The sequence below is a fragment of the Marmota marmota genome, unplaced genomic scaffold, assembly GCF_001458135.2.
Source record: "Marmota marmota marmota unplaced genomic scaffold, marMar, whole genome shotgun sequence".
NCBI classification, from domain to species: Eukaryota; Metazoa; Chordata; class Mammalia; order Rodentia; family Sciuridae; genus Marmota; species Marmota marmota.
This window is the reverse complement of record NW_026000172.1, coordinates 1792086-1805576: the sequence shown is the minus strand read 5'-3', so window position 1 is coordinate 1805576 and position 13491 is coordinate 1792086. Positions and strand designations below refer to the sequence as shown.

The 13491-nt window shown below is 44.2% G+C and overlaps 1 protein-coding gene across 6 annotated transcripts; it reads left to right on the top strand.

The window, feature by feature from the left end:
• Nucleotides 1-12664, top strand: Krcc1 (lysine rich coiled-coil 1). 6 transcript variants are annotated; one of them, XM_015506360.2, is made up of 5 exons: nt 1-499; nt 4997-5103; nt 8261-8328; nt 9075-9132; nt 11549-12664. In XM_015506360.2, exons 2-5 carry the CDS (start codon nt 5096-5098, stop codon nt 12345-12347), a joined length of 933 nt encoding a protein of 310 aa, XP_015361846.1. In that variant the 5' UTR covers nt 1-499; nt 4997-5095; the 3' UTR covers nt 12348-12664. The 6 variants fall into 6 exon arrangements, with proteins under 6 accessions (XP_015361846.1, XP_015361845.1, XP_048643768.1 ...); XM_015506359.2 differs by having other exon boundaries at nt 8261-8373; XM_048787811.1 differs by lacking the exons at nt 1-499; nt 4997-5103; nt 9075-9132 and having other exon boundaries at nt 8261-8373.
• Nucleotides 12665-13491: the final 827 nt, after the last annotated feature.

Here is a 13491-nt window from a genome sequence, read left to right as displayed (position 1 = left end):
GTGTCCCCGGCTCGGTCCCCCCTCGGAGACCGGCCCCGCTGACCAGTCCAGAGGAGTGGCTCGCAGGCCCCGGACACACCTCCCAGAAGGACCGAGGAGCAGTTCGCAGGGGCGGTCGGGGTGCGCCCCGGGACAGCAGGCCTGTCCTGGGGCGGCGGCTAGAGCAGAGAACCCAGCGCTTCTGCAGGGACCCAGCCTCAGCTGTTAGAGGCCTGGGCTCAGTGGAGGGGCGCTCGCCTGGCACCTGTGCGTACCTGGATCTGATCCTCAGCAATGCATATAATTAAATAAAATAAAGGTCCATCATCAACTACAAAATATATTCAAAAAAATGTCTTTTACAGGGATCTGGAGAGTTTTTACAGTTATCACCAACATGTTTCCTGTAACACACAGTTTCTTGCCCTTCCCGGTGTAAGAGACTTGGGTTCCTCCAAGTACCCTCCACCGCGGACAGTCCGCCTACAGGCGGCCGGGATAGGCTGCAAAACGTCCACAGGTGATTTCAGGGAGGGGCGCTTGCTGGGTTACCCTAAGTCACTTTCTTTATGCAGAGTAAAAGATAATGGAGTTCATATTAAAGAGTGATTAGGACCCTTTTACCAGGAGTGACACCATAAATGTAATAACTATAAAAATACTTTATTGTGATGTGTATATTTTGTGTGCTATTCCATAATCTTACTTATTTCACTTTGGAGAAATGACCAAGGAATAAAATAACTCTGAAAACATTTTTACAAGCAGTGAATTATAAATTCCATTCCCTATATATATGCTAATTAGAATTCCATTACAATCAAATGAGTGTCTTCAGTCAGCCTGAATTAGTGTCATTGTTCTGATTTGAAACAACAATAAAAAAAAAAAATCAAGAAACATCAGATTTTATCATTTCGTCCCCTCAGAAAGGTGATTGCGCCACTGAGGTGCATCCCAGTCTTTTTTATTTTATTGGAGGCAGTCTAAGTTGCCCAGGCTGGCCGTACCCTTCTCAAGCTGGAGGTCACAGCATCTGCTGCCATGCCTGGCTGAAATATATATTTTTTTCTTTTACACCAAAACTTCCTGTCAGTGTGTCTGAACAGCTTATGGGTGTCAGGAGAGATGCAAGTCAGTGTGGCTTCATGGCCAACCCATAAGACGTGCAAACAGCACTTCACGGAAAATTAACTTTTTGCCAAACGTGGCATTTGGGTGTTTGTTTTGGTTTTTGCAGTGACTTTAAATGTGTGCAGAAAACATTAATAGGTGTCAGTCCATGTGGTGCCAACAGTCACCTTTCTGAACCACTTCAGGGTGGTAAATGAGAGCACTGGAGTAGGAGTCTTGATTTGTCCCAGGCCCTGGTGCTAGTCTCTCCACTCACTCTATGGCCCTGAGTAAGTCCCCAGTTCTTTGAACTTGACTTTGTCATCTGTTGAGTGGGGCAGCTGGACTAGCCCAGTGGTTCTCAACCAAGGGTCATTTTACCACCTACCCACCCTTGTCCCCAAGAGGATATTGGGTAATGTCTGGAGACATTTGCTTGTCGCACCACTGGGCAGGGAGGGGCATAGTGAGTGAGGGCAGGTACTAAGGGCATCTTTTTACTGTGGACCAGAAATGCCACAAATATCCTAAAAGTACACTGGACAACCTACACACAGCACAAGATCATCTTACTGAGAATGTCAGTGGTGTGCACTACAGGAGCCTGCACTGTCCAGACTTTGACACCAACAGCTGAGCAGCTCCACCCGACACACTCTCCTCAGTGGTTGTGTGCTAAACAGTGACTCATTAAACACGAAACTCGCCTGTGACCCGGTCAGACCTGCAGACTGATGAACTCGCCTGAGTCAGGGTGGAGGTCCTTCCTGTGGACTTGAAAAGCAAAATATAATTGTTACCTAAAAATACATCTTGTCACCTTTATTTCAAGTTAATATCCTTTATTAGCCACTTGACATAACATATCTAATATGGTAATGTTAGATATGTTATATTTTTTAAAACACTATTGGGACTCAATATTTAAAGTTTAAAAAATACATTGCCAGCCCTTTTTATTTTTATACTATGAGATAGGGTCTCCATAAGTTGCTGAGGGTGACTCTGAACTTGTGATTGTCCTGCCTTCTGAGTCACCAGGATTACAGGCTTTATGCCACAAGCCCAGCTTATATTTTTATTTTACATAGTTATAAAAGCTTATTATTTCACATAGTTATAAATAGTTGCCAGCTATGATCATAGATAAACAAGAAGAGGAAAACAAGATACTTTACTTAATAATATCTTTTTTTTTTTAAAAGAACTTGTTAGAAGAGTCCTCCAAATGTTATCAAAGAATTATCCTGTTCCCAGTTATTAAAATATCTTTCTCACTTTCAAAATCCTAATAGTACCATTAAAACTGACTTGACGCCCATAGTCACAGCTACCCAGAAAGTTGAGGCAGGCAGATCACTTGGTCCCAAGAGTTCAAAGCCAGCCTGGGCGACATAGATCCTATCTCAAGGGGGTGGGAGATCACATCACCATGGACAGTTCTTTATGAATTCTGAATCCTGACGTTCTAATCAAGCACAGTGGCACATACCTGTAATCCCAACAGTAGGAGGATCTTGAGTTTGAGGCTAGCCTCAGCAACTTAGCAAGATCCTGTGACAAAATAAATGGGGGGAAAAAAAAAGGACTAAAGCTGCAGCTCAGTTCTAAAGCACCCCAGGGCTCAAGCCCGGAACCAAAAGGAGGAAAGAGAAGTATATAAACCTACGTCGTTACGTTTTTTGTCTTGTTACTTTAAAACCAAGTGCAACTATATATTTTAAAACAACTCAAAACTAATTAAGAGAACTCATCAAGTTCTTCCTAAATTGGTTCTGATTTACAATTATTATCTTGAGCACATATTTTTAAGCAAACCTTTTAAAATCTATACACTGGTACTGAAATTAAGCTTAGTTTGAATATATACAGTATAATGTAAATACTTCAGGAGATTTAGTTTACAAGGTCATATTTTTTTTGCAAAAATTAGCATAATACAGGCATATCTGAAGCAAAATTTAAATATTCTCCCCTATCCTATTCCCATTAAATTTAGTGTGTACCTTTTTAGATTTTTTTTTTTCTTTGTCAGTACAGGGGACTGAACCTAGAGGTGTTCTAACAGTGAGCTACGTCCCCAGTGCTTATTACTTTGAGACAGGGTCTTGGAGCTCGGCCTCGGCTTCCTGAGTGCTGGGATTATAGGGGCGCACCCTTACACAGCCTTCAGGTTTTCTCTGCACAGTTTTAGCTGGCACATAGATTGGATTGTCAAATCAGGCTCACGTGAGTCAGTAATAAAAGCCAGGATTAAGGTTTAGTGATTATTTAAAGAATACAGGCAATTGGGAGATTCCAGTGAATCAGAAGAGCATGTGGTACGTGAAAGCTCTCTCTCCAGGCTGTGTCCCCTAGTTGGTCCTGTGTCCCTGACCCAGGATAATAGATAAGGTTTTTAAGTGAGTTTCACTTCACGCGGTGGATTGTGAATCAGCTTCTTATAGTATGGCTTACATGATGTTATTCACAAAACAGTGCCTCATCAATTTTGGATTTATTTACTGCCAGTGACTCTTTGCCAGGGACATCTTACTAATGGGATTCAGAGAGGGGGTTTCTTCCTCCTAGCAACTACCATTAAGCTCTTTTTCCCCCATTATTTTTTTATTGGTGCTTTATAGTTTCACATAATGGAGGGATTTGTTGTTAAATATTCTTAGTTGCTGTGATCAGGCTCTTAATTCCAGGGCCCAGGAGACCTGGAGGCTAGGAATTCCCGTGTCTAGGTGCTAGCCTCTGTCGAAGACCTTCTTACTACACCATTCCAGGGCAGAGGGCAGCCATGTGTGGAGGGATCACACTACGGCCTGACCCCCTGTATAACTGGTATCAATCTCTTGTGAAGGAGAAGCCCTCCTGACCTCCAACCTCCCTTTAGGCCCCTGCCTCCCAACACGGTTGCTTTGGGAATTAAGTTTTCCACACATTTTAGGGGAACATGTTAAGACCATAGTAGATCCTAATTATAAACTGGCAAACTTCTGTAAAATAAATTTAAACTGTTAGGAACTTTATATTGAAGTTCAGTTCTCAGTATTATTGTAGTCATTTTGGGATAAATTACTTATTATGAGGAAAAAATGTTTCGCACATGTTCTAGAAGTTATATGTAAGTATAGCTTTAAGGGGCTTGAGGAGCCTACTCAATGAGATTTGTGTGGGTACATTTACAGCAACTGTGGGGAGGACATTAGTGCTGTGGGGTCATCTTGGAGTATCTGCAGGGGATTGGACCTCCCCAAATAGAGCAAAATCCACAGTCCTTCAACTGTGTCCGATAAAATGCCATAGTGTCTACACACAGCCCGCACATGTCCTTCAGTGCTGTAAGTCACCTCTAGATGCTCATATACCAGATACATGTAGATGCTTGTAATCAGTGGCGATACTATATTGTTTAGGAAATAACGACAAGAAAAAAAGGTCTGTACGTGTTCGGATAGACATTCAAACACATCCAACCACGGTTGGTTGGGTCCGAGGATGTGGACCCACAGACATGGAGGGCCTGCTGCAGCTGAAGTCAGCAGCACCATAAAGTGGGCTACATTTCTTGTGATTGCTCTAAAACAAAACACCAGGATGATCTCTTACCCACTCTTCAATATCGGTGTTCCAGATCACGTCCCAGAAGTCCAGGTCCCACGGTGCCCCTTAACGTTTCTTTCAGAGCAGTATTCTGAACCAAATCAAAATGTGTCCGTATTAGAGATTTACTAAATGTTTTCACATTAAAATTGCTGTTCTAATGAGCACAAGAAGCTATTGATGTCGCCTGTAAGCACTTGGGAAATGAAGATTTGGGATGGTTCATGAAATGATGCTACTAGCTGAAGGTCAGAAACATTGCCTTAGGTGTTTAATCTGATCCTGTCTTTGCCTCCCTTTACTTCCTCTATAGGGACCACGTTAAATGAACAAAGACTGAACTGTCACAGATACTTTTTTATAAAAGGCCTCCGTGGACTATTGCTTCAGTCTGACTGATAAACAAGTTCCTATGATGAGGTAGGTCGAACATAAAGAGAACAGGACCTCCAGAAGCTTAAATGGAGCAGGGAACTTCAGAGTGTCATCTGTTTGACCCTTACAAGAACCCTATGAAGGAGGTGCCCCTGTCCTCTTGACAGATGGTGGGACTGGCTCAAGAGTGACTTACCCCTTTGGAATTAGGGTTTAAACTCAAGTCTTTGTAACTCCAAAATTCATTTGCTTTCCCCATGTCTTCCACTGGATCCAGAAAGCCCCTGAATCCTTAGTTCTTATAGTATCATAAAGCTTGAGCAGGAACCTGTTAATCTGGATCAAGGCCCAAAGAGGCTTCCCTTGTAGTAGTTGAAGGTTATGAATATGATATGTAGCAGTCTCACCCTTGACCTAGGCTTTTGTGTGTGTTTGTTTGTTTGTTTAGAATTTTTGGTCTTAGAATATAAGAGTGTTAAAAACAGAAGGTAAACATTTACTAGTCAGTCAGGCACAGTGGCACACATCTGTAATCCCAGCAACTTGGGAGGCTGAGGCAGGAGGATCACAAGTTCCAGGCCAGCCTCAGCAACTTAGCAAGACACTGTCTCAAAAACTAAAAATGGCTGAGGAAGTGGCTCAGTGGTAAAGCATCCCTGGGTTTAATCCCCAGTAACCAAAAAAAAAAAAAAAACACAAAATCCATTGGCCCTACTTTCTTAGTTTATAGCCAAAGAAACTGAGATCCAGAAGAGAGGGATTCTCCTTAACTAGTCATGGGCATGACAGAGCCTGCAGGTGAGATGCGATCCTGCCCGTGCCCATTCCCTTTGTGGGTGGGGCTCCCTGTGGAGTCTTCCCTGTGTGGGGATCTCCTGGAGAAAGGGCGGTCTTGTACTCTCCTGCTTTGCCTGGCACAGGAAGCCATCTTTCCCACGCTGACCCTTTCATTCTCCTAAGACCGGACAAGCTGTTGGATCTCTTAGGTCTGGTACCTGCAGACCAGGAGGACACATTTACTGACCTGAAGCACAAAGCCAGCTTTGCAGCTCTGAGGAGCGGCTCTATTTTCACCCACCGGTGAGCTTGTAGAAACTGCGGTTTAGTTCACATAAGGCTGAGATAGAGCACCATGATTGCAGGCACGTCTTGGCCTGGGATGGAGTGGACTCGGGCCTCTGCTCTCCTATGAATTGTTACCTCTCTGTTCTCTCAACCTGCAGAGTGGGGTTGATGATCTGTGTGTTGCCATAGTTGTGAGTATGTCTAGTCTGATCCTTTCCCCACAACGAAAGCCAGGACTGTTGAAGACATGACCACAAGATTCTACAACTATAAAGTAACAGTCAATATAGGAAGGCGTGTAAATACAAGAAAATAAAAACCACTCGCAGCTGTACTCTGAAAATGTTTGCATCTCCTTCTCCCTATATCAACGCTTTAGTTACATGGTCAGTTTAAACTAATTTGGAGATTTGCCCTGGCTTGAACCTCTAGAGGCCTCTTCATCCTCCTACTTACGGGAGGTTGGAGGTAGGCAGTGCCAGGCAGCTGCAACAGCTCCATGACGTACGTCGTGGAGAGGACCAGATGGGTCCTTGGGGCACTGGCTCCCCTCCCCATGCCCAGGATACTGAGCTCTGCCCAGGTGTCTTGTTCCAGCAGCAGGAGGGAGGACCTCTGCTGCAGCCCTACAGGGCCTTGAGCTTTCTTTCAGAATTTATTCAGATGACCGAATCTTTAAGAGTGGCCAGGAAATGTCATCTTCTACCTAGACATATTGCCTAAGGTTTGTTACTAAGGAAGGGCAAAGTATTTTGAGAAGCAGCTAGTCATCTCTCATAAGTAGGAACATAGCTAGGTACAGTGACACATGCCTGTGATCTCAGTGACTTAGAAGCTGAGGCAGGAGGATCACAAGTTTAGGGCTAGCCTGGGCAACTTAACAAGACCCTGTGTTGAAGTAAAAAATTATAAAGACTTGGGGATATAGCCAGTGGTAAAAACCCCCTGGTTCAAGAAACAAAAACCAATAGAAACATAAAAATTAATGGCTTCTAAAGCTGGCCATGGGCACAAACTTATAGTCCCCACTACGTGGGAGGCTGAGGCAGGAGGATCTCTTGAGATCAAGAGTTCGGTCCAGCCTAGGTAACATAGCAAGTCTATGTCTCTCTTTTTTTTTTTTTTTTTGGAGGGGGGAACCAGGGATTGAACTCCAGGGCACTCAACCACTGAGCCACATCCCCAGCTCTATTTTGTATTTTGTTTAGAGACAGGGTCTCACTGAGTTGCTTAGCACTCGATTTTGTTAAGGCTGGTTTTGAACTCACGATCCTCCTGTCTCAGCCTCCTGAGCTCCTCGGATCACAAGCATGCACCACTACACCCGGCTAAGACTCTGTCTCAATAAAAAAGAGGGGATGGGGTTGTGGCTTGCCTAGCATGTGTGAAGCACTGGGTTAGACCCTCAGCATCACATATAAATAAATAAAAGGTATTGTGTTTTTAAAAAAGAGAGAAAGAAAGAAAAAGAAGGAAAGAAAGAAAGAAAACCGACTGACTTCTAAATTGGAGGACTCTTTCTCCCCTTCCCCCTCCCCCAGTACTGCGGTACTCTATACTGAGCTTCATCTTGGCTCTTTTTATTGTTTGAGACAGGATCTGCTAAATTGGGCAGGCTAGACTCAAATTTTCAATTCTCTTGCCTCAGCCTCCTTAGTCACTGGGATTACAGGTATGTGCCACAACACCTAGCTTGAATTATTTAATTTTTTAAAATTTTTAAATTATAGATGGACACAATGTCTTTATTTTACTTTATATCATACTGAGGATCAAACCCAGTGCCTCACGAACGCCAGGTGGCCGCTCTACTTGTGAGCCACAACCCCACCCTAATTTTTTTTTTAATTGAACCCAGGGGCACTCCACCACTGAGCCACATCCCCAGCTCTATTTTGTATTTTATTTAGAGACAGGGACTCACTGAGTTACTTAGGGCCTCACTAAGTTGCTGAGGCTGATTTTGAACTCACAATCCTGCCTCAGCCTCCCAAGCTGCCGGGATTACAGGCGTGTGACATCTCGCCTGGCTCCAAATTATTTAATCTTTATAACAAGATTGTGCTTTGTTCCAGGTGAGCAAGAATAAGAGTATTATACAATACAGAGTTGTAATCTTCTGCATCATGTTTTTTAGCTCACAGATTCTTGCACAGCCTCACTATTTGAAGAAAGTTCATTCTGAAAATCTGAAGCAGTTAATGGGTAAATATGATCAGTTATCTCCACCAGGTTCTCAGCCTGAGAAGGGTAAGCTTTTGTTCACCTCATCATCCTCATCTGTGCCCTCTGCAGTGTTTGGGGACCAGCTTCTTTCACTTAGTATAGCATCTTCCTGTTCCTCTACGACATATTATGTATCAGTACTGCATTCCTTTTTATTGTTGAATAATATTCCATTGTATGAATGTACCACATTTTGTTTTAGTTGATGGAAATTGGGATTGTTCCCACTTTGTATCACTGATAGTATTTATTCCATTATACAAGTCGTAACACCATTTAGCTTATCCATTCACCTATTAATGACATTTTCTTTCTTTCTGGAGCTGTTACAAATGAAATTACTGTAAACATTGATGTCCAAGCCTTTGTGTAGACATAGATCTCCTTTTCTTTGGAGTAGATATCTAGGAGTGATATACACTGGATCATTTGGTAAATGTATGTGTGACTTCTTAAGAAACTGCCTGTGATGGTTTGGATGTGAGGTGTCCCCCCAAAGCTCATGTGTGAGACAATGCAAAGAGGCTTAGAGGATCATGAGAGTCTTACCTAGTCAGTGAACTACTCCCTGATGGGATGAGCTGTGTGGTAGAGTGTGGCTGGGAAGGTGGGAGATGGGAGATGGGAGGTGGGCGTGCCCTTGGGGTATATTTTTGCACCTGGTGAGTGGAGTCTCTGCTTCCTGACATAATTCCTGAGCCCCTTCCTCCGCCACACTCTTCCAGCCTCACCTTGTGCCCTGAGGAAGGAGCCAGCTGTCTGTGGACTGAGACCTCTGAAAACGTGAGCCCCCAATTACACTTTTTCTCCTTAAAATTGCTCTTGCCAGGTCTTTTGGTCACAGCAACAAAAAAGCTGACTGAAGCTCTGCCAGACAAGTGAGTTGCGGTAGCCACGCCTGTGGTCCCAATGGACCAGGCTGAAGCAGGAGGATCACAAGTTCAAGGCCTGCCTGGGCAACTTAATCCTGTCTCGAAATATAAAATAAAAAGGACTTGGGGGGCTGGGGCTGGGGCTGAGCGGTAGAGCACTCACCTAGCATGTTCGAGGCCCTGGGTCTCATCCTCGGCACCACATAAAAATAAATAAAATAAAGATATTGTTTATCTACCTACAACTGAAAAATAAATTTTAAAAAAAGGACTGCAAGATTATGTAGCTCTGTGGTAGAACACCTCTGGGCTTAGCCCCAATGCCTGATTTCAAAGTGGTGGTGCCCTTTTCTACCCCTCAGCCCCTCCCAGGAGCTCCAGCTGTCCACTCTCATGAGAGGGGGACTGCAGTCTTCACTTCAGGCCGTCTTTACTTCAGGCCTCCTGGAGGGTGGGGATGGCTCCCTGTGGTTTCACTTCATGTTTCCTTTTTCTTTCCTTTTTTTTTTTTTTTTTTTAATAATAATACTAGGGATTGAACTGAGGGATATATGCTTTACCACTGGACTACATCACTAGCCCTTTTTAGTGTTTGAGACAGAGTCTTGCTAAGTTGCTTAGTGCCTCACCAAGTTGCTGAGGCTAGCCTCAAACTTGTGATCCTCCTGCCTCAGCCTCCCAAGTCCCTGGGATTACAGGCGTGGGCCACTGCGCCAGCTTAGTTCACATTTTCTTTTTATTTTTTTTTTCCTGTGTTTTTTATTGGTGCATTATAGTGGTTCATAATGGTGGGGTTTGTCTTTACATAGTTTACATTTTCTTGATGATAATGATCTTCAACATCTTTTCATGTGTTTATTGGCCATTTCTATTTATTCTTTTCAGAAATATTTCTTAAAATATTTTGCCTATATTTAACCATTTGTTATGTTATTATTATCCTAGTCAGAATTTTTGTGCTATTTACATGGAATAGGAGCTGATTTTTGTAACTCACCCAATTGGGTTTCATTTAGATAAAAGTGGATTTCATTGGCAAGAGAAGAGCTGGTCAGCAGTGACTCTAGAGTGCTGTGCAGCTTGTTCTTGTGAAAGGGGAAATGCAGCTCTGCACAGGTTTGCTGCTGCCTCCTGCCTTACAGGTGAAACCTCACCGATAGCACCCAGGGCATTATCATTCCCTAGTGCACTTTCTGCTGTATTGGTACTTAATCAGGGCTTGAGGTAGGAGAAGAGAGAGAATCAGCAATCCTGTTGCTTGTCCCCTCTCCCCTGCAAAAAGAATCTGACAAGCAAGCAGAAACAGCATGAATTACACACAGCCAAGCAGGCCTGAGATGCAGCTACCTGGAGGCCAGGGCAGGAGACCACAGGGTGGGGCCGCCTGCAGCCTGGTGAGCCCTGTCTCAGTGAAAACAGACTAGGGCTGGGCACTTGGCTCAGTGTGAGAACGCCTGCCTCCTCGCCTGCTCAGGCCCTGTGCTCCATCGCCAGGACCACAGACAATCCCCTCCTACGTTCCTCCTGACACTCTCTACACCAGGTATCCCCAAGTGCCATCTCCTCGGTTTCCTCCCTCAGCCCTCACATCAGTACTTTGAGAGAACAAACCAGAAGGTATTCTAGAATGCTTTTCCCACCAATCAGAAGTAACGGAATGAAACCATAGCGCTGGGCAGGAGAAACAGAACTCTGTTCCCTCATATGCCTTCATGCCCTATACCCGAGTAGTTTTCGTCTTAGAGTTGAATTTCTGATTTCCAGCATCCCCAAACTGTTTCACAAACATCCTTTTATTTTATTTTCATATATAATTTTTTTTAATTTGTACTGACAAGTCATCCTTTTATTATTAAGCCTTACAGTACGTAGTCAGGTGAGTATGTGTGTTTATTTTGTTTGAGTAAACTGAACATGTTAAAGATCAGACTACTTCTCAGTGGTTCTAGGACTTTTCTGAGAAAACACATACAGGAAACTGATTAATAGAGCTTCAGAAACTATCTAACCCTTCAGAGGGGGCCACCACTCGTGGTTCTTCTCTACAAGTCCGTGTGTGTCTTCATCTCAGTCCTGTGACAGGTCCCCTGTCAGCCCCCTCTGCCTCTTCCTTCCATGGTGGGGAGGGTGAAGGTCCCCCTGAGTGGCCTGGGAGGTATGTGACCATGCTGATGCCACTTTTTGGCCTATATTGTCATAACGTTTAACATTTATGATGAAGTTTTAATTTGTTTAGGCTTCTTTGTTTTTCAAAGCTCTTTTCAAGAGCAAAGGAAATATTCAGAACAAAATTATCTAGTAAGGATTTTCTTCCATCTCCTCTACAGAGAATCCCTTTTTGCCAACCTAATGAAGCATTCAAAGTCATATGACTCTTTTCAAGATGAGCTTGAAGATTACATTAAAGTGCAGAAAGCCAGAGGCTTAGAGCCAAAGACTTGTTTCAGGAAGATGAGAGAGGGCTACCTGGAAACCTGTGGGCACAGAGAGGAGGTTGACTCCAGAGCCAGGTACAGAATGTCTGACCAGAGACCACCACCTGGACTTGTCCAGACCCACCCAAGATCATGCAGTACTCCACAGACAGCGGACGGCCAGTTACCTCAGTGCCTGCCAGCTCAGGACGGCAGGCTGAGACCAGAGTCCCTGAGCGTTTCTCAGCTCCCCAAGGACTGCTTCTTAGGGACACCGGTGCCCAGGAACCTTAGTCAGCGAGAGTACAATTGTGGCTCTTATGACTTGGAGTCCAGTGTTCACAGGCACCTCTCTTCAGGAAAGAGCCTCAGCACCCGTCCAGCCAGCCACAAGCAGGCACATCAGAAGAGGAAAAGGCACCCCGAGGAGGGCGGAGAGGAGGCAGAGGAGGAGCAGCCCAAGCACCGGAGGAAAAGAGGTTCTGAGGAACTGGGTTTGGGCAGACACAGGAGCATCCAAAGAAAGAAAGCAAAGGTGGAGACGGAAGCCACGCAGGTCAGTGCAGGAAAGCCCAAGAGCCGGAAGGAGAGAAAGAGCCGAGCGGCGGCCTCGAGGAAAGAGGGCCGCAAGCACAGAAAAGCCAGCAAGGACCAAGGCCAGGAGAGGACCGAGGAGGAAATGCTCTGGGACCAGTCCATCCTCGGGTTCTGAAGCAAGCGCCGGCGCTGGTCCTCCGGCGCTGGTCCTCCCGGGTGGCGCTGAAGACAGGGTTGCGGAGCTGGTTATGGTGCTGGTATGCACAGGGCTTCCCTGTTAGATTCCTACGAGGCCACAGACGTGCAGCATTTCATGTGCTTGCTCCCCAACGGGGAGTCACCCTTTCTCCTTTTCTAAAAGCACTATTATGTTGTTCTTACACGATGGGTTTCTCTTTAGGAGAGTGACTCTGCTTTTATTCATCAAACTGCTAGGATGGGATTATTTCCCTTGGGAGATCATTTATTTTAAATTTGAGGATGAATAGACTTTGCAGAATCTGTTTCTTGGTTGGGATTGTTTTAGTTTTGAGTGGGATTTTTTTAAGTTCATTGATTTTTTTCTCTATGCAGCAATTTAGATTTTTTTCCTTTGTTAGCTCTAATGGCATGATATTTTCTAGGTTGGAAAGTGGAAAATAAATATAATAGTAGTAAGATAATGTTTCATATAGTTTTAAAAGTTTTGAAGAGTCTCAATAAAAAATCAGTTTATATTCTGGAAATGTTTATAATAAAGTGTTCTAATTTCTACATGTTGTTCTGTGTCAGTGGTCTGTTCCCCTCAGTGATGAGTTTCCTTGGCGAGTGGAAGAGCAAAATAACAACAAGACAGTTTGTACGTAAGCAGCCAGATCTTTGGGGTGGGACACTTCAGAGTTGTGGAAGGTCTTTATCTCCTGTACCAAGCATATTCATATTTGAACTCAGTTTTCAGAGGAGAAATGTGTGACTAATTTTCCAGATAGTTGACCCTGAAGAGATGGGAATGTTTAAGAGGTGAAATGCCATTCACTCCCCCATCCTGACAACGCTGTGGGGGACATCAGCAGACACCACGTGCTGGGGAGCCTTCCGAATGGCTCAGGTCCAGTAGGCAGCACCTGATGAACAGTCCACACTGCAAGTATCATGAAGGTCCTTTGTGAATGGGATTAAATCATGGAAATTGGGCAGGGGAAGGCTGTATACATGATGCTGATGATCTTGAGGAAGCCCTGTGGTTTGTGCAATCTTTTTAAAAAATTTCAGGATAGGGAAAAAAAATGTTTGTAGGACGGAAACATTGCCCTAAAATATGAAGGGAGGCCTTGTTCTCC

What these genes read in the sequence shown, in the direction of transcription:
- Krcc1 (XM_015506359.2), top strand. An exon ending in AGGTTCTCAGCCTGAGAAGG is followed by an intron (nt 8,374 to 9,074) that starts GTAAGCTTTTGT and finishes ACACTCTTCCAG; the next exon opens with CCTCACCTTGTGCCCTGAGG. An exon ending in GGACTGAGACCTCTGAAAAC is followed by an intron (nt 9,133 to 11,548) that starts GTGAGCCCCCAA and finishes TCTCCTCTACAG; the next exon opens with AGAATCCCTTTTTGCCAACC.